The sequence below is a fragment of the Pelophylax lessonae genome, assembly GCF_965119305.1.
Source record: "Pelophylax lessonae genome assembly, chromosome: 4".
NCBI lineage: Eukaryota > Metazoa > Chordata > Amphibia > Anura > Ranidae > Pelophylax > Pelophylax lessonae.
In genome coordinates, this window is record NC_138771.1 from 16,421,280 (window position 1) to 16,442,112 (window position 20,833).

The 20,833-nt window shown below is 45.2% G+C and overlaps 1 protein-coding gene across 1 annotated transcript in view; it reads right to left on the reverse strand.

The window, feature by feature from the left end:
• IQCH (IQ motif containing H) overlaps positions 1–20,833 on the reverse strand; it is a gene marked incomplete at its 5' end in the record, with an annotated part of 256,557 nt that overhangs the window by 193,057 nt on the left and 42,667 nt on the right. Inside the window, 1 exon segment of the mRNA XM_082253044.1 lies at positions 15,844–15,963. Coding sequence (XP_082109170.1) covers positions 15,844–15,963 — 120 coding nt within the window.

Genomic DNA, 20,833 nt, shown 5'->3' on the forward strand with positions numbered 1-20,833 from the left:
TACTGATACTGTATAAACGATGGAACACTATTTGTTCCACTGACGCCAATGATGAGGCACTATTCCTCCCACTGACACCAATGATGGGGCGCTATTCCTCTCACTGACACCAATGATCGGGCAATATTCCTCCCAAGAATACCAATGCTGGGACACAATTTCTCTGCCCTCTATCTGGGATATTTTCTACTCCGACTGGCCACAGTCCTGTCCTGCTAAAGTGTGAAGGACAGTAAACTAGCCCTTTGTATAGAAAGTTTGGGGACCCTGATTCACCTCTGCAAGGTGAAGGAAATCCTGAATACTTGATCTGTTGGGGCTACTTGAGGACTGTGGTTGGGGATCACTACTTTATGACTCAGTGACACCTCAACGTTGTCCTAGAATTTCTAATTGTATGGCTTCTGATTGGATGTGTAGTCAGAGTGTATAACCCCTTCATGGGCTCTGCTACACTGGAGGTTGATATTTCAGTTGTTCATAAGCCACTGCACAGAAGACCACAGGAAACCATACTACCCATTATCCAGCTCTAATTTTTTTTTTGTTTTATTGCATTTACGTGGTCAATGCTCCCAAAACAGACTGGAAATGGAAAAGGAATAGTCCATTTTGAAGGTGTACTGGGGTGAACTGTACTGGTGGTGGTGGTATCTGGGGGATCTGTACTGGGGGTATCTGTACCAGTGGGAGATGTGTCCTAGGGCGAGCTGTACTGGTGGTGGTATGGGGGGATCTGTACTGGGGGTATCTGTAGCAGTGTCAGATGTGTCCTGGGGCGAGCTGTACTGGTGGTGGTATGGGGGGATCTGTACTGGGGGTATCTGTACCAGTGGGAGATGTGTCCTAGGGCAAGCTGTACTGGTGGTGGTATGGGGGGATCTGTACTGGGGGTATCTGTACCAGAGGGAGATGTGTTCTGGGGTGAGCTGTACTGGTGGTGGTATGGGGGGATCTGTACTGGGGGTATCTGTACCAGTGGGAGATGTGTCCTGGGGTGAGCTGTACTGGTGGTGGTATGGGGGGATCTGTACTGGGGGTATCTGTACAAGAGGGAGATGTGTTCTGGGGCAAGTTGTACTGGTGGTGGTATGGGGGGGATCTGTACTGGGAGTATCTGTACCAGTGGGAGATGTGTCCTGGGGCGAGCTGTACTGGTGGTGGTATGGGGGGATCTGTACTGGGGGTATCTGTACCAGTGGGAGATGTGTTCTGGGGCGAGCTGTTCTGGTGGTGGTATGGGGGAATCTGTACTGGGGGTATCTACCAGTGGGAAATGAGTCCTGGGGTGAGCTGTACTGGTGGTGGTATGGGGGAATCTGTACTTGGGGGTATCTGTACCAGTGGGAGATGTGTCCTGGGGTGAGCTGTACTGGTGGGGGAAGCTGTACTTGGGGGAAGCTGTACTTCTGAGGGGGGGGGGGGGATCTGTACTTGGGAGAGCTGCACTGGTGGTGGTGGGGGAAGGGAGGGAATCTGCACTGTGGAGATCAGTAATAGTAGTGGATCTGTCCTGGGGGAAAGCTGTACCAGTGGGGAGACTTATACTCAGAGGGAGTTGCTCTACTGGCAGTGGGGGGTATGGATTCTGTACTGGGGGGAGTAGTACTGGTGGAGGAGAGATAAATATTGGGGGAATCTGTACTGGTTGTCGTGCTAATGTCTTCTTATATCTCTTGGGTGGCCATACCTACTTACTGGAGTTCCCTGCTTTATTAAATACCCCATGCAGTCTCTTTCCATTTGCTTTCTCTCTAGTGTAGGGGGCCTCCAAACCACAGCCCACGGGTCAAATTCAGGCCACTGCAGGGGTCAGGTTCCCCCCACTGCATTGTGATGATCCGGACAGCAAGCGACCTAGAAACTGATGATGTGCATCCCCCAGCAAGGTCAGGTTCCCCCTGCTATGCTGTTAGGCTCTCAAAATTTATAGGTCTAGGACTGCAGATATTACTGTGGTGCCATGACGCGGCCTCTGCAGCTTACACATGTATTTGCAAATGTGTGCAAAATAACATGAACTGTTAGACAGGATAATTCGGGTTGTTGCAGGCTGGCTGGTAAGTTGAGTTGGGAATTCTTCTTTGCTGTTGTTCCACTTTAAAAGTAGAATAGGCAAACCTTTTTTTTTTTTTTCATTTTGGATAGAGTAATCCCTGTCAAATGTATTTTTGCCATCTGTGTTCCATTGCAGAGAATTCCCTTCACTTCCTCTCCCATAACCAAACAGAAATTGAGAGGAAATCCCTGCAAATTAATCACTTCCAGACCAGAAGGTTTTACCCCCTTAATGACCAGGCCATTTTTTGCGATTCAGCACCACGTTACTTTACCTAACAATTGCGCGATCGTGCGACGCTGTACCCAAGTAAAATTGATGTCCTTTGTTCCCACAAATAGAACTTTCTTTTGGTGGTATTTGATCACCTGTCGATTTATAAACAAAAAAAGAGCAACGATTCTGGAAAAAAATATATACAATATCTCACAAAAGTTAGTACACCACTCACATTTTTGTAAATATTTTATTCTATCTTTTCATGTGACAACACTGAAGAAATGACACTTTGCTACAATGTAAAGTAGTGAGTGTACAGCTTGTATAACAGTGTAAATTTGCTGTCCCCTCAAAATAAGCCAACACAAAGCCATTATTGTCTGAACCGCTGGCAACAAAAGTGAGTACACCCCTAAATCAAAATGTCCAAACTGGGCCCAATTAGCCATTTTCCCTCCCCGGTGACATGGGACAAAAAGGGTGGGCTCGGGGCGCAGAGCACTGCGACCTGAGCCCACCCAGTTGTATGACAATAGCGAATGAATATTTGCTATTATCACACTAATTTTCCTCCCAGTCAATCAGGAAGCGGGTCGTGAGACCCCTTTTCTGATTGGCTGAAAAGAGAAGCAATTTTACTAGCCATTGGCCAGGAAGAGGGAGGAGACACACGGCCGGAGAAGGTAAGAATGCTGGCCTTCCGTCCAGCCGTCCGTCCATCCCGCTGGGTGGGGGGGTGGTGTATTTGCCGACTGACCAGCTGGCCGTCCGTCTGTCCATCCGTCCGTCCCGCTGGGTGGGGCTGTATTTGCCGCCCCCCCCCCCCCAAATTATCATGCACCAGCTGCCGCTGCTGGTGATCTTTGATCTCTTTCCTGTTGTTCAGGTAGATCTCGGCCTCTGAAAGGTTGCCTACCCCTAGTATATACTTTACATAGTTACATTGGTCCAACCTGGAATTCTTTTTTAAATGTTTGTATTTGGGTTTAATACCGCCTTGAGCAAGTACTGAACTCTGGTAGACTTCATCAAAGTTATATTCTCGTCGGAAATATCACAAGACGTGTCGCCGCTGCTTGCAGCGCCCAAAGAATTTCTGGCTCCTGGACCTCAGCAGAGCTGGAAGCGGCAGGTGCGGCAGAGGGAATGCATGCAGAACTTTTGCAAACGCCACATCTGTTTCACAACGCGGGTGACAGCAGCGGAGCAGAAAGGAGCGAGGGGAGGATGGTAGGATAGGGGGGGTTGGAGGCAGGAAAGATATGAGCTGGCTCAATATGCCTGATGCTTTGCACGTGGGCAGAAGGCCAGGCAGAAAAGCGTGGGCCCATCTTATTGGAATTCAGCGGTGGCCCTCGCTTCCTGTCCAGAGACAGATGTAACGCAGCCGTCCATGGCATTGCAAGCAGGCACTGAGCTGTTTCCAGGGATTTGTGCGCGGTGGAGAAGCAGTGTCGCAGGCTCACCGTGCACCCCTGCATAGCGAAATGACAGCCAGTCTTCTATTCCACATGACAAGCACTGGATAAAAACTTACAACAAATGGTGACCTTTCCAAAGATTAATTTGTTTACCAGCAGAATCCTCCTCTCCCTGTCATCCCAGATGGAGCATATCAGAACGTCCCCAGATTCGAGGTGCAAGGAACGCTGACTCCAATCAGATCCAAATCTCCGGCAATTAGTTCCAGGCTTGTTTTTTTCTCTCTCTTGTATAATATCCCCCCCTCTACACACACAATTACCCCTCCATTTGATCAGGGAGATTGTCACGCTTCCCATTACCGATATAGTAAATACATTCCAAAGAAAAACATCAATTTGATTACAATGAACGCAAATCACCATGACAATCCTCCAACAAGAGCATGAAATGTGGATTATTATGGAGTGCTAGTCTGTAGTTGTAGAGAACACGGACATCAGTGAACAATAGGACTGGCACTACAAAAGCCATGCTAGAGGTAAAAGGGCGTTGGGTGCAGATATATTTCTTTACATCAGGCTTTCTCAACCTTCTTAACACAAAGGGACCCTTGAAATAATTTTCCGGTCTTAGGGAACCCTTGCTAAAAATTACTACAGGCGGTCCCCGGGTTACAAACAAGATAGGGACTGTAGGTTTGTTCTTAAAGCGGAGTTCCGGGCACAAAATCGACCTAATCGATTTTGTGGCCATCCGCTTGCTCTTCTTCACCTGAAAAGGAATTGGATAGTTAGGATTATTTTTTTTTTACTTACCTTGTAATTGTAGAAAGAAATACTCACCTATTTTGCACTTCCTCCCTCTGAGGCCGTGGCCCGAGCCGTCACTTCCGGTTTGCAATGATTCCTGGGAGCTGAACGTCATCACTCCCAGGAATCAATGCAACGGCACCGGCCCCGCTCGTCACTTCCGGTGCGGCGCCACATTCCCTGCTAAACAGCTTCTGGGCATGCCCAGAAGCTGTGGAGGAATGCGGCGCCGCACCGGAAGTGACGAGAGGGGCCGGTGAAGGCGCATTCTGGGAGAAGAAGACGCGGAAGAGGACGCAGAAGAAGATTGCGCTGGCTTCAGATGCCCACAACAGAGATGGCAACGCTGTAGAAGAAATTTTATAAGTGAGTATTTCTTCTTGCAGGTAAGTGCGAACAGGGACACATCAGAGGCTAGCCATTGTGGAATGTACTAGCCCTGACTGTCCCGGGGGTATGTTCATTGAAAAAATGTTTTTGTACCCGGAACTCCACTTTAAGTCGAATTTGTTTGTAAGTCGGAACAGGTACATTTTTTAAGTTTAGCTCCAGCCAAAATAATAATTTTTACGTTTTTTGGCTAGCATAGGGAAGGGTTACCACCCCTGTACCATTTGTTTTGCTGTCTGTACCCTTGTTCAGAAGATTTCACCTCACTTTCTGTCCCTATGACAACTGGATTTTGAAAATTTTGGGTTGTTGGGGAAACAAGGATTGGTGCTAAACCTTCAGTTGAGTTGAGACACCTTTTTTCCATGAGAACTCTAACAGGAGTGGATTTCCCTTCCTAGGGGGAGATTTCTCCTCACTTCCTGTTGTCTCTCTCCGTTTGTAAGTAGGAGTCCTTTGTAAGTCGGATGTTTGTAACCCGGGGACCGCCTGTATATCTACAGCTCATGATACATTAGTGCCACCTTTTTCTTTCACTTGAATTTTTATTAGAAAAAAGAAAACTAGGCAATTACATAGCCAAAAATACTATGCGAAAATGTGAAGTTCAAAAGGAGTTTCCCTCTGCAGATATTGAACATTTAGCAATGATGTAGAAATGAAAGACAATGGGTCCAAGCAACATTCAATTGATAGATAATCAATTATCAGAGCCCTGTCTGTAATTGCGATGCGCTTTGTTTCCGAAAAGGGCCCTTAAACTGGGAGCCCTGGAGCTAGAAGGAACAATACAATCATCCATGGGAGCAAAAAGAGGCACCACTCTTACTCATGGGCAAAAAGGCAGTACTAAAACCAAGAACGATGGAAAGGTAAGAGAAAAAGGAAAAGAAGAGGGGGAGAAGAGAGGAAAAAAAAGGGGGGGGGGGAGGCCATCTCTGTCCCGGAGGCCCACTATGGGTATATTAATACGCCATATTAGATTACAGTTCCAGGAAGTGCATAGGCAGTTGCATTGATGGGAAGTAATCTAGCTAGGGCTGCCATGTACGTAAGAATGTATCATGTGTGTTGGTTAGTATTGCCGTCAATTTCTTTTTTATCAGGGTACCGTGCATCCGACTTTTCACTTTGTCGAAGTTGAGAATCAGTATTTTCCATGCTTTTGCAATCATCTGTTTTGTGGCTGAGAATATATGGGTCACAAGGGTGCACTCTTGCTTGGTAGCTCCTTCTATCAGTTTGTGTAGGAGCGCCTCCCAAGGGTCTTTTTGTAAATGTATATGTAACACCGAATTCACCATGTTATAGACCCTTATCCACAGTCGTTTGACCTTAGGCCATGTCCACCATATATGCTTCATATCTCCTAGGTCTGAGCATCTCCTAAAGCATGTAGAATGGTAGGTAGGGAGGCATTTAGCAATTTTAGCTGGACTAAAGTACCACCGGGACAAGGCTTTGAAGGAGTTTTCCAAAGTTGTTACATTATAGAAAAAATGGAATAATGCCTCCTAGATTTTTTTTTTCAAGTCGCAGGGGTTTGCGTGGTACCAAAGTCCCTTTCTCAGTTGGAGCAGTCGGATGGAGTACACAAGTTAGATTTGCTTAGTATGGAAGAGTATAATAAAGAGATGAGGCCTTGGGTTATGGGGGGACGTCTGACATCTGGTTTTAAATGCGGTCACGGTCGTTGACCAGTCATGTTTTTTTGTCAGGGATTCCAACAGATGATGGATTTGGAGATAGTGGAATTTCTCAGAATCTGAAATGGCATGTGTCCTTGAGGTATTAAAAGGTGACGATGCTCTAAGAGGACAATAAAGACTGTCATTAAGCCCTTGCTACGCCACCAATGGTAGCTCCAGGGACTCTCTAAAAGAGTCCCTTTTTTTTAAACTGGGATGCCCAGGTACCCTGGGGTGCCTTTAGGTTTCTTTCAAGGGTGCCTTGGCAAAATGCGTAGAAATTGCCCAAAAGTCATATACAAGCCAGCAGGTGGATCAAGCCTGCCTTTTAGTTATAGAAAGGCACAGGTTTTCATTGTGCACTTTCAAGCAATATGCTAGATGAAAGACCAATCCAGCATTAGCAGCGCTTGAAAAACAAAGAACATTTAGATTACGCATACACATGAATAAAAAAAGTCCATTGATTAAAGTCCTTTTAACCATAGATTCATAGTGGTTGGAATAACAGGGGTAATAAATGTGGCCGGAAAGAAACACACTTCAGCTGAGCCGCCACCACATCTCGTGGAAAAAAAACCTCTAAGGTAGAGAACTCACCACAGGTATATGATATTGGGGCACATAAACTCGTATCTCCCAGCACTGTCCCGATTATGCAGCTGGGCATACACATCCACCTCTACTTGGAACAGTGTGAGACCAAAGAATTTTGTACAAGGTAAAATAAGCAAAAAAACGGGAACTAGAAGTAAGCAGCCACTTGCGTGTCACCACCTGACGTCACCTAGCGCGTTTCGTCCCTCCCACAGGACGTTATCAAAGGCTATCCTCATGTTATATGTGTCCATGAGGTATTAAAAGGTGACGATGCTCTGAGAGAACAATAAAGTCTGTCATTAAGCCCTTGCTACGCCACCAGTGGTAGCTCCATGGACTCTCTAAAAGTGTTCCTTTTTTTTAAACCGGGATGTCCAGGTACCGTGGGGTGCCTTTAGGTTTCTTTCAAGGGTGCCTTGGCAAAATGCGTAGAAATTGCCCAAAAGTCGTATACAAGCCAGCAAGTGGATCAAGCCTGCCTTTTAGTTACACAAAGGCACAGGTTTTCATTGTGCACTACTACAACATTTTAGCTGTTGGCATCCTAACAACCAATGATATCATTGGTTGATAAGGAGGACGTCAGTCACCTGCACAGCATCCTTGTTTGAAAAGGTTGAGAAACACTGCATTAGTGTGATGGTCAGTGGGAATAATGCTCCTTACACTTGTGGTCATTGGAAAGAACTACCCCCCCCCCCTCCCCCTTACAGATAGCTAAGAAGATCAATGGTGTCAGTGGGAACTTATCTGAAAGGCAGAAATTGCTCATTGCTCAAGAAACCCCTAGCAACCCCTGGAGAAACCCTAGGCTACCATGGAACCCCGGTTGAGAAATCCTGCTTTACATCTTTACACTACATCAAAAAAATCTCTATTTTATTTCCATTTTCTAGTATACCTCACCTACATGTTTCAGAACCATTTTTTTAACATTGTTTGCACACCTCAAAATGTATTTTTTAGTCCTAGTTAACCCACTCCCCCACTTCCCATACATTACGTGTTTTTTGAGAACCCGGAGACAAAAAAATGATGGTAGTTGTTATTTTTTTATATCACATGATAATATTGTATTATTTGCGACAATGCAAGGCCCTGCCATCACACGATATTAGGAAAGATATATAAAGATGTCACAGAATTCTCCAAGTTTCAGTTTGAGAAGCTCCAGCGTGTTTTTTGTGAGCAGAGAAAGTTGTGTTGTAAGTTTTCTCCAGGTTTGGTAGTTACGGATCATGGTTTGGAGTTGGAAGGTTTCAATGGGGGTTATTTACTAAAACTGGAGAGTCAAAATCTGGTGCAGCTCTGAATAGAAACCAATCAGCTTCCAGGTTTTAATGTCAAAGCTTAATTGAACAAGCTGAAGTTATAAGCTGATTGGCTACCATGCACAGCTGCACCAGACACCAGTTTTAGTAAATCCCCCCCAAAGTTGGGTGGGACAGAACCTTCAATCCTGTGTCTGGACTTTGCTGGATGCTTGCAGCCTGTGTGAGTGCACAGGTGTGCAGGGTCATTATAAGCCAGACCCGAGGAGAATGCAAGGCAGTTGCTGCCATTTGGAGACAGAGCCTAGTCAGCCGAGCTGGGAGCTCCTGGTGTAGACTGCATCAGAGTGAGGGGGATCCCATGCCCAAGGACTGGGGAAGTCAGGACTGCTATGCTGGTCTGGGAGGCCAAGAAAGCTGAGGCAGCTAGCAGGTCCAGGGGGCTGAAGGGAATTTGGAAGTCTCTAGAGCAGCCTTTTTCAACCAGGATGCCTAGGCACCCTGGGGTGCCTTCTGGTGTCTTCAGAGGTGCCTTGGAAAAATGCCTAGAAACTGCCCAAATTGGATACAAGCCAGCAGGTGGATGAAGACTGCCCATTAGTTACATAAAGCCACAGGTTTTCATTGTGCACCATTACAACTTTCTAGCCGCCAGTGTCCTAACAACCAATGACATCATCGGTTGATAAGAAAAATGTTGGGCATTTGCATAGCACCCTTGTTTGCCCTTCCCCTGCCTCTCTCTATCAGCACTGGAGTCACATTAGCTGAGTGAGGGAGAGAAACTGAGGGAGAAGAGAAACATTGGACTACTAGTCAGTACTACTGTGCAAAATTGTTTTCTTTGGATCGATAAATCACCTCTAATGTTGGGTGGCCTACGCATATAGGTGTTGCTGCTTTAGGTAAAGCTATTAATTTCGTTTTTTACATTTTAGAATGGGGTGCCTCGGGATTGTGCAGAATTGTAAAGGGTGCCTTGACTAAAAAAAGGCTGAGAATCACTGCTCTAGAGGAAGCAAGCTCGAGGGGCCAGAAAACTCTATCAGGGGCCAGGAGTGGGCCTGTACAGCAAGGTGCTGTGGTAGGAAGGCTGAGGGAGCCTGATAAATCCATGATCGGGGAGACCAAAGAGAGCAGTCGTGCTGATGACAAAGGAGCAAGGTGGCTCGTCGTTTTTCCAGCTGTTTGCTTTATGGAGTTGCGACTCTTGCGAGGCCAACTTTGGATGAAACTTTAATTTTGTTTAATACAAGTGGGCTGCCATGCCCGTAAACTGAAGTTCAGACTGGAATGCATCTGCCACATTTAGCTAACCAACCCCCATATCACATATTATATTTTCAGTAAAAAGTACACTAAAAGTTATTTTAGTGCATAGAAACAAAATATATTACTCTTTTTTTGTTGTTGTAAAATATAAAAGATGAGGATTCATCGAGTGAATATATATATACCCAACAGGTGAAGCCTTAAAATTGTATGTGCGCCTACGAAGTGGTGACAAACTTCAGTACCCAAATATGTCCATACGCAATTCTTTAAAAGGCCCTACAAGTCATCAGTTTAGAGATAACCATGAACGATGGCCCTAGAATTACAGCTCTCAATCACGCATGTTTAACCACTTAAGCCCCGGAAGATTTTACCCCCTTCCTGACCAGGGCCTATTTTGCGATTCGGCACTGCGTGAATTTAACGGACAATTGCGCGGTCGTGCGACGCTGTATCCAAATGAAATTGACGTCCTTTTTTTCCCACAAACAGAGCTTTCTTTTGGTGGTATTTGATCACCTGTGCGATTTTTTTGATCATGCGCTATCAACAAAAAAGTGCGACAATTTTGCAAAAATAACAATATTTTTCAAATTTTTTCACATGAAATTCCCCCCAAAAAAATGTAAAAATCTAAATTTTTTAACATTTTAGGCCAATTTTTTTTCTGCTACATATGTTTGGTAAAAAAAATCGCAATAAGCGTATTTTGATTGGTTTGCGCAAAAGTTATTGCGTTTACTAAGGGAAAGATTTTTGTCATTTTTATTTATTTTTTTTTTAAACGAGTAATGGCGGCGATCTGCGATTTTTTTTGCGGGACTACGACATTGCGGCAGACAAATCGGACCCTTGACTGGCATTTTTGACACTTTTGGGGGTACCAGTGACATTACTACAGTAATCAGTGCTATACATATGCACTGTTACTGTAAAAATGACACTGGCAGGGAAGGGGTTAACTTTATTGGAGAAGGAGGGGTTAAGTGTGTCCCTAGGGGCGTGCTTCTAACTGTGCAGGGATGTGGCTGCTTGTGTAACAACAGAGATATACGATCCTGCATAGCAGGACCGTATGATCTCTGTTCTTACACAGGGGAGAATGACAGGCGGCTTTGTTTACATTAGTCGCCTGCCTTTCTCCCGCTGTAACGGACGATCGCGAGTGACCGGCGGGCATCGGGTCCGCCGGTCACATGCGCGTGGATCCCAGTGAATGAGCGGGGGCGAGAGTGCGCCTCCGGCGGCGCGTGCTCGCCCCCTATTGGCTCGCAGGCTAGTGACGTACCCATATATCACTTTGCCTGCACGGGGCTGACCGCCGCAGTATATGTACTTGCGGCGGTCGGCAAGCGGTTAATAAAAGTGGGCTGCCATGCCCTTAAACTGAAGTTCAGACTGGTATGTCTCACTAAAATGCATCTGCCACATTTAGCTAACCAACCCCCATATCACATATTATATTTTCAGTAAGGCTCCGTTCACATGTCAGCGTATGGATCGCGGGCAGAACCGCCGCGGTTCCGCCCGCGATCCGGAGATTATTGCAAATCGCGGGACGCCTGTGCGTTGCCCGTTGATTTGCAATAGCCCCCCAAACGCTGAGCGATGTTGCCGCGATTTCCGCCTGCCGAATCGCGGTAACATCGCGCAAAAAAAAATCGCGGGGCGCATTACGCCCAAAAAAGTACAAGAGCTTCTTTGGAGCGTATTGCGTCCCGCAATTTTTTTTGCGCAATGTTACTGCGATTCGGCAGGCGGAAATCGCGGCAACATCGCTCAGCGTTTGGGGGGCTATTGCAAATCAACGGGCAACGCACAGGCGTCCCGCGATTTGCAATAATCTCCGGATTGCGGGCGGAACCACGGCAGTTCTGCCCGTGATCCATACGCTGACATGTGAACGGAGCCTTAAAAGTACACTAAAAGTTATTTTAGTGCATAGAAACAAAATATATTACTCTTTTTTTGTTGTTGTAAAATATAAAAGATGAGGATTCATCGAGTGAATATATACCCAACAGGTGAAGCCTTAAAATTGCATGTGCGCCTACGAAGTGGTGACAAACTTCAGTACCCAAATATGTCCATATGCAATTCTTTAAAAGGCCCTACAAGTCATCAGTTTAGAGATAACCATGAATGATGGCCCTAGAATTACAGCTCTCAATCACGCATGTGTAATGACACCTAAAGTGATTGTAAAGACTCCTCTTCTCGGGTCCTTCTTTGCTGCCCCTGGCCCCTTCCTTCTATTGAGTGCCCCCACAGCAAGCAGCTTGCTATGGGGGCACCCGAGCCGAGCTGCACCTCCATATGTCCATTCAGACACGGAGCTGCCGTTCGGCCCCATCCCTTCTCTCTCCTGATTGGCTTACTGACTTTGACTGATAGCAGTGGGAGCCAATGGTACCGCTGCTGTGTTTCAGCTAATCAGGAGGGAGAGTACCGGACAGCTGAGGGACTAGTGGACATCGCTGGATAGAGAGGGGGCTCAGGTAAGTGTTGGGGGGGGGGGGGGGCTGGGGCGGCTGCTACATACAGAAGGCTTTTTATCTTAATGCATAGATCTCCTTTAACATGTGCACTGCAGTGGTCATTTTCATTTGTAAGCACACCCGCTGCATGTGTTTACGTTCATATGTGCATATACGTAGGGGCAGGGGGGCTATACATAATTTTTTTTAATGGACTTAGTGTACCTTCAACTTTATAAACTTTTTTTTTTTTCACTTAACGTTATTGCTATCACATAGGGGGCTAATAGCCTTCTATGTGATAGCCCAGTAGAAACAACAGGTCCCTTTTAAGGAGACATCGGGGGACTATTAGCCCCCCAGGAGTTGATTTACTAATGGCAAAAAGGGGAGTTGTACTCTGTGAGTGCAGTTGTTCCAGAGCTTAGTAAATGAGGTAAAGCTTCACTTTAGTAAATCAACCCTCTATTGTCACCTACAGACCCCAGCAAAGCTGAACACAGATTAAGCCTGATTAGCTTCTCTTCCCCAGCCACAATCAGTTTCTCTTATTTGCCTCTCTATGGTAAGCTACATATGCAATTAAAATCATTTTATATAAATAATCCAACAAGTGCAAAAAAAATAAATAAAAAAGAAAGCCAGACATTTTAGGGTTGATTTACTAAAGGCAAATAGACTGTGCACTTTGCAAGGTGCTGTTTCACTCTGCAAGTGCAGTTGCTCCAAAGCTTCGTAAATGAAGTAAAGAATACCCACAGGGCCGTCTTTCCGCATGAGCACACTGGGCAGTTGCCCGGGAGGGTCCCACTTGCCCGGGGGCCCCATGCAGGGTGGCCATTTCCCCCCGGGCCAATCTGATCCCCCCCAGAAAAGACCGCTGCAGCAGCAGCTAAGTTTACTGTACTTGGTGGCCGGCCCACGAGACCCGTTTGTTCCTCCGCCCGCCGCTATAGTTTGCGCTAGACTGGTTGCTAGGATCGCCAGCCGCCTGGGTTCTATAGTGCAACCTATAACATCCAAGTGAAAGATAGATAGGGGGTGTTTCTCTGCAGCAGGGACTGGAGCACTTATCAGGATAGAAGGAAAAATAAATGGGGCAATATACTGTCAAATTCTTGAGGAAAATCTGCTGCCCTCTGCCAGAAAGTTGTCAATGGGAAGAAGGTTTACCTTCCAACATGACAATGACCCAAAGCACACAACAAGGAGCACACAATGGTTGAAGGAAAAGATGGTGAATGTCCTTGCTTGGCCTAGTCAGAGCCCAGACTTAAACCCCATTGAAAATCTGTGGAATGACTTGGAGACTGCAGTCCACAAACGGTCATCATAAAATGTAACTGAACTTGAGCAGCTCTGCAAAGAAGAGTGGGCAAATATTGCTAGATGTGCAAAGTTAGTAGAGACAAATCCCAACAGAATAAAGGCTGGAATTAAAACAAAATGTGGTCCCACAAAATATTGACATTAGGGGGTGATCCTTTTTCCAACTCAGTGATTCTGTTTTTGAATTTATTTTATTTTTTCTGACATGTTGGTGTTATATCTATCACTTGGATTTTAAAATACAGCTGGATAAAACAAAAACCGTGTCTGTCTTCATTTCAGGCTACAAAGCAACAAAATGTGATTATTTTAAAGGATTTGATTATTTTCTATACCCACCGTATTAAAGGTCTTTTATGTATAGGGTTGACTCTGATGTGATTAGGGACTTTCGTGTATAGAGGTGACTCTGATGTGATGGGGGACCTCTGATGTGATGGGAGGACTGTATGATTGGGAGGCTCTGTGATGGGGACTATGTGATTGGGGGACCCCTGATTTGATGGGGGAATCTCTCATGCGATTGGGGGAACTCTGATGTGATGGGAGGATCTCTGATGTGATGGGATAACCTCTGAGGTGATGGGGGGCTCTGATGTGATGGGGGGGCTCTGATGTGATGAGGGGGTTCTGATGTGATGGTTGGGCTCTGATGTGATGAGGGGTTCTGATGTGAAGTTACATTTATCAAGGTGGTTGTGTAAATTGTTCTAGGCTCAGATTTCCCTTTATTAAGTACCATTTAAGTTTTTTACATTTTAGACTGGGGTGCCTCGAGATTTTAATGCGATGGAGGATCTCTAATATGATATGTAATAGGGGTTCTCTGATGTAATGGGGGAACCTCTGATGTGATGGGAGGACCTCTGATGTAATAGAGGGACCTCTGACATGATGTGAGGACCTCTGATGTGATGGGGGGCCTCTGATGTGATGGGGGGCCTCTGATGTGATGGGGGATCTCTGATATGATAAAGGACCTCTGATGCGATGGGGGATCTCTGATACGAGGGGGAGGCTCTAATGTGATTGGGGATCTCTGATATGATGAGGGAACCTCTGATGTGAAGGGAGGCCCTCTGATGTGATGGAGGATCTCTAATATGAATGAGGGAACCTCTGATGTGAAGGGAGGACCTCTAATGTGATGGAAGGACCTCTGATGTGATGGGGGAAGCTCTGATGTGGAAGACCGCTGATGTAATGGAGGGACCCTTGACATTATGGGAGGACCTCTGATGTGATGGGGGCCCTCTGATGTGATGGAGGATCTCTAATATGAATGAGGGAACCTCTGATGTGAAGGGAGGACCTCTAATGTGATGGAAGGACCTCTGATGTGATGGGGGAAGCTCTGATGTGATGGGAGGACCTCTGATGTAATGGAGGGACCCTTGACATTATGGGAGGACCTCTGATGTGATGGGGGAACTCTGATGTTATCGGGGGCCTCTGATGTGATGGGGGGCCTCTGATGTGATGGGGGATCTCTGATAAAATAAAGGAACTCTGATGCGAAGGGGGATCTCTGATGTGATGGAGGATCTTTAATGTGATGGGAGGACCTCTGATGTGATGAGGGAAGCTCTGATGTGATGGGAGGACCTCTGATATGATGGAGGACCTCTGATGTGATAGAGGATCTCTAATATGATAGGGGGACCCTGATGTGATGGGGGATCTCTGATATGATAAAAGGACCTCTGAAGCAATGGGGATCTCTTATGTGATGGAGGATCTCTGATATGATGGGGGGACCTCTGATGTGATGGGGGGAACCTCTGATGTGATGGGAGAATCTCTGATGTGATGGGGGAAGCTCTAAAGTCATTGAGGATCTCTGATATGATGGGGGGATCTCTGATGTGATGGAGGACCTCTGATGTGATAGGGGGACCCTGATGTCATGGGGGATCTCTGATATGATAATGGACCTCTGATGCGATGGGGGGACCTCTGATGTGATGGAAGGCCTCTGATGCGATGGGGGGGCCTCTGACGTGATGGGGGGGACCTCTGATATACATGGAGCTCTGATGTCACTATTTGGCTGTCTCACCAGGTGAAAGTAAGGGAAAGTAAGCCTAAAAAAGAAAACAAATGCACACATCTAAGGATTGTAAGCTGCAGTATAATAAATGTTTGCCTTTGGTACTTTATACTGCTTTCAGTACACCGGTGTGAACAAGGCCTTTATATAAATAGCTGCAATTGAAATGGAAGGAATTCTGACATTATTTATTGACATGGTACTTGAGCATCTCGGTGTAAAACAAAGTTTAGTAAAGCCGGCTGACTTACAGATGCTTTTGGCTTGCAGTTGATCAGAGGCAGACTGATCCCATAGTTCTGGTCGAGGAGGTCACGATGAGTTGGTTTCTCAGGATTACAGATGATGCGCGTACTGAAGGCTCGCTTGTGCTGGAACAGAGATGGATCCATGATTATTACAGCATCACATGCTGATTCCATGCACACTGTGAGCTCTGATACATATATACACAATGCACAGCATGCACAGGCACAAGCCACATGTTACCTCCAGGCTGAATGGAGGAGCCTCCAGCTAGACATGTCTGTGCCACGACAAAAAACTACGACGAGGAAATATTTTCTATTGTGATCCATGTCAAGGGATAAAAATGTACGGTGATCAGTGCCCGATTACCAAATAGGCAGAGTAGGCACCGGCTTATGGACCCCACTCCGTTTAGGGGCCCTGTAACAACGGATCAAAATAAAACTGATTCGATCATAAAAGAAAATGACAATGGAGCTTTCCTAAAATTGTTTCCAAAAGATAGAAAAAAAAGGCAATTACTGTTCAAGCTACTTGTATTTTATTCTTTTACCTAAATAAAAAAACCATTATGGAAAGAAAAAAAGAAAAAAGGAATCAACTCAAAGAAACAGAAACTTTACATTAACCGCTAGACCTCCGGGAGATTTAATCCCCTATATGACCAGGACATTTTTTTTGGATACGGCGCTGCGTTGCTTAACCACTTCTGGACCGGAAGGATTTGCCCCCTTAATGACCAGGCTATTTTTTGTGATTCTGCACTGCGTTAATTTAACGGACAATTGCGCGCGGTCGTGCGACGCTGTACCCAAATAAAATTGATGTCCTTTTTTTCCTACAAATAGAGATTTCTTTTGGTGGTATTTGATCAACTGTGCGATTTTTATTTTTTGCGCTATAAACAAAAAAAAGAGCGACAATTCTGAAAAGAAAAACAAACAATATTTTTCACATTCTGCTATATGTGGAATAAGGGAATAATAACCGCGCTAAAGGAACAGATAAATTAGAACAGCAGCAACTTCAAGTGTGACCACACCCTAATAAATATTATACATATAAGTCGCGCTAAATATATTAGATGGAGATGTGAAGTCCATAAAAGTCCAAAATAATATTATTGATAAATTCCAGGACCAAGCTCCCTTAAGGGTATGTGCTTACCAGATGAAGGTAAGGAAAAGGCAGTCTCGCTGCGTGGAAACTTGTCACCTTGACAGTAGATCCAAGCTTCTATGATCGATCAACTCAGTGGACATGGGATCATGAAAAGCAAAAAATGCCGCAATAGCGTAAAACCCAACAAACAAATTGTGACTATCACCATAGGTGTGGGTAAATGAAAATTGTGATGTGATATGACCTCCACCACAATAAATGAAATAAATAAATCATGCAAAAATATAGGGAACTTAGGGTGAATAACCCCTACCAGAGAGGTTGAGGGTTGACGCCTTAAGTGATTAATGTGTATCGGTTGGAGTAGCCTCTTACCAAACAGAAAAAATAATGACACAGTGAAGAAAACGTTGAAAAAAAAGGTAATCGTGCTGAACCACCACCAGCTGAATTCGCCTCTTACCCTGGATAGATATAGATTAGCCAAAGTGCACTAAACAAATCCAGTGTAACACTCAGGATCCAGCAATTTCACACCTGTGAGAGTTGCCTCTTACCACATATGAAGTTGTATCAAGCCTGTAGGGTAAACCAAGTGGCCAAAGACCGACCCCAAATTGAATCCAAGCCTGTGTGTTTACGAATAACCAGGGGATCCGACCAGAGGTGTGGGTAACTGGGTCTCAGAAGTTTCAGCAATATAGGATATCACCACCATAAGAAGAAAGAAAGGGCTCCCATAGCGTAAAACCATAAAAACATTTTATTCCATAAAAGCAAAAAAACTTACAAAGACCAGGAATGGGTGAGCAATGGAGGTTGCCGCCGGCCGGACGGCTCCGCTCGTCCGCACTCGTGGGTCGCAGTCAGATGACGTCAGTACGCCGTTGCCCTGACGACGTTTCGTCACAGATGACGTTATCAAAGGTGATTAACGTCATCTGTGACGAAACGTCGTCAGGGCAACGGCGTACTGACGTCATCTGACTGCGACCCACGAGTGCGGACGAGCGGAGCCGTCCGGCCGGCGGCAACCTCCATTGCTCACCCATTCCTGGTCTTTGTAAGTTTTTTTGCTTTTATGGAATAAAATGTTTTTATGGTTTTACGCTATGGGAGCCCTTTCTTTCTTCTTATGGTGGTGATATCCTATATTGCTGAAACTTCTGAGACCCAGTTACCCACACCTCTGGTCGGATCCCCTGGTTATTCGTAAACACACAGGCTTGGATTCAATTTGGGGTCGGTCTTTGGCCACTTGGTTTACCCTACAGGCTTGATACAACTTCATATGTGGTAAGAGGCAACTCTCACAGGTGTGAAATTGCTGGATCCTGAGTGTTACACTGGATTTGTTTAGTGCACTTTGGCTAATCTATATCTATCCAGGGTAAGAGGCGAATTCAGCTGGTGGTGGTTCAGCACGATTACCTTTTTTTTCAACGTTTTCTTCACTGTGTCATTATTTTTTCTGTTTGGTAAGAGGCTACTCCAACCGATACACATTAATCACTTAAGGCGTCAACCCTCAACCTCTCTGGTAGGGGTTATTCACCCTAAGTTCCCTATATTTTTGCATGATTTATTTATTTCATTTATTGTGGTGGAGGTCATATCACATCACAATTTTCATTTACCCACACCTATGGTGATAGTCACAATTTGTTTGTTGGGTTTTACGCTATTGCGGCATTTTTTGCTTTTCATGATCCCATGTCCACTGAGTTGATCGATCATAGAAGCTTGGATCTACTGTCAAGGTGACAAGTTTCCACGCAGCGAGACTGCCTTTTCCTTACCTTCATCTGGTAAGCACATACCCTTAAGGGAGCTTGGTCCTGGAATTTATCAATAATATTATTTTGGACTTTTATGGACTTCACATCTCCATCTAATATATTTAACATTCTGCTATATAACATTCCCAAAAAAAAAAATTTAAAAATCAATTTTTTTATCCTTTTAGGCCAATTTGTATTCTGCTACATATTTTTGGTAAAAAAAAAAAACCCAATAAGCGTATTTTGATTGGTTTGTGCAAAATTTATCACGTCTGCTAACTAGGGGAAAGATTTATGTCATTTTTATTGATTTTTACATTTTTACTAGTAATGGTGGCGATCTGCGATTTTTAGCAGGACTGCGACATTGCGGCGGACAGATCGGACCCCTAACTGACATTTATGACACTTTTGGGGGGACCAGTTACATTACTACAGTAATCAGTGCTAAAAAATATGCACTGTCACTGTAATAGTGACACTGGCAGGGAAAAGGTTAGCCTAGGGTTGATCAAAGGGTTAATTGTGAGCCTAGGGGGTGTTTTCTAACTGTATGTGGGAGGGACTTGTGAAATGATCATAGAGACCTGTGTTCCTATATAGAAGGATCACAGGCGCTCTGTGATCATTTCAGAGAGAAGAACGGTCAGCTGTGTTTACAACAGCTGACCGTCCTTCTCTCTCAGAGGGGAGCGATCGCGGCTGCTGGCCCGTGGATCAGCATTACCCATCCGAGGCGGTAGTGCGCCAGCGCGCCAGCACTCGCCCCCATCACCGCTCCTGCGAACCGACGTACCTATACGTCGATGCGAGCAGCCAAGTCAGCCTGCCGCAGTATATATGCGGCGGGTGGTCGGCAAGAGGTTAAACTGACAACTGCGCGGTCATGCAACACTGTACATAAATTAAATTTATATAATCTTATTAGCACAAATAGAGCTTTCTTTGGGTGGTATTGGATCACCACTGGGTTTTCTATTTTTTGCGATATAAACAAAAAAATAAACGACATTTTTGAAGAAACAAAAAAACAAACAATATTTTTTACTTTCTGCTATAAAACATATCCAATAAAAAAAAAATAAAAAAAACGTACTAATGACACTGGCTTGGAGGGGGTTAACATCTATGACATTCAAGGGGTTAAATGTGTGCCTAACCAGTGTTTATGTGTGTACTCTGTGCTGCTTTTACTGGGTATCAAGTTGTTTTCATTCCCTGCTTAGCAGGATCTCCTGTCACTGCTCTGTGCTGTTTATACTCACAGAGCTGTGTTCAGGGAAGATCGGAGCTGATCAGCGGGTGCTGGCGGTCATCCATTGGCTGGCACTAGCTGATTGCTAATCAGATCACTGCCGGGCGGGAGCGCACACACCCCCTCCCCCCACCTGGAAATGCAGAATTACATATATATATACCGTATCACACAAAAGTGAGGACACCCCTCCCATTTTTGTAAATATTTTATTCTATCTTTTCATGTGACAACACTGAAGAAATGACACTTTGCTACAATGTAAAGTAGTGAGTGTACAGCTTGTATAACAGTGTAAATTTGCTGTCCTCTTAAAATAACTCAACACACAGCCATTAATGTCTAAACTGCTGGCAACAAAAGTGAGTACACCCCTAAGTGAAAATGTCCGAAATGGAACCAAAGTGTCAATATTTTGTGTGGCCACCATTATTTTCCAGCACTGCCTTAACCCTCTTGGGCATGGAGTTCACCAGAGCTTCACAGGTTGCCACTGGAGTCCTCTTCCACTGCTCCATGATGACATCACAGAGCTGGTGGATGTTAGAGGCCTTGCGCTCCTCCACCTTTCATTTGAGGAGGCCCCACAGATGCTCAATAGGGTTTAGGTCTGGAGACATGCTTGGCCAGTCCATCACCTTTACCCTCAGCTTCTTTCGCAAGGCAGTGGTCATCTTGGAGGTGTGTTTGGGGTCGTTATCATGTTGGAATACTGCCCTGCGGCCCAGTCTCTAAAGGGAGGGGATCATGCTCTGCTTCAGTATGTCACAGTACATGTTGGCATTCATGGTTCCCTCAATGAACTGTAGCTCCCCAGTGCCAGCAGCACTTATG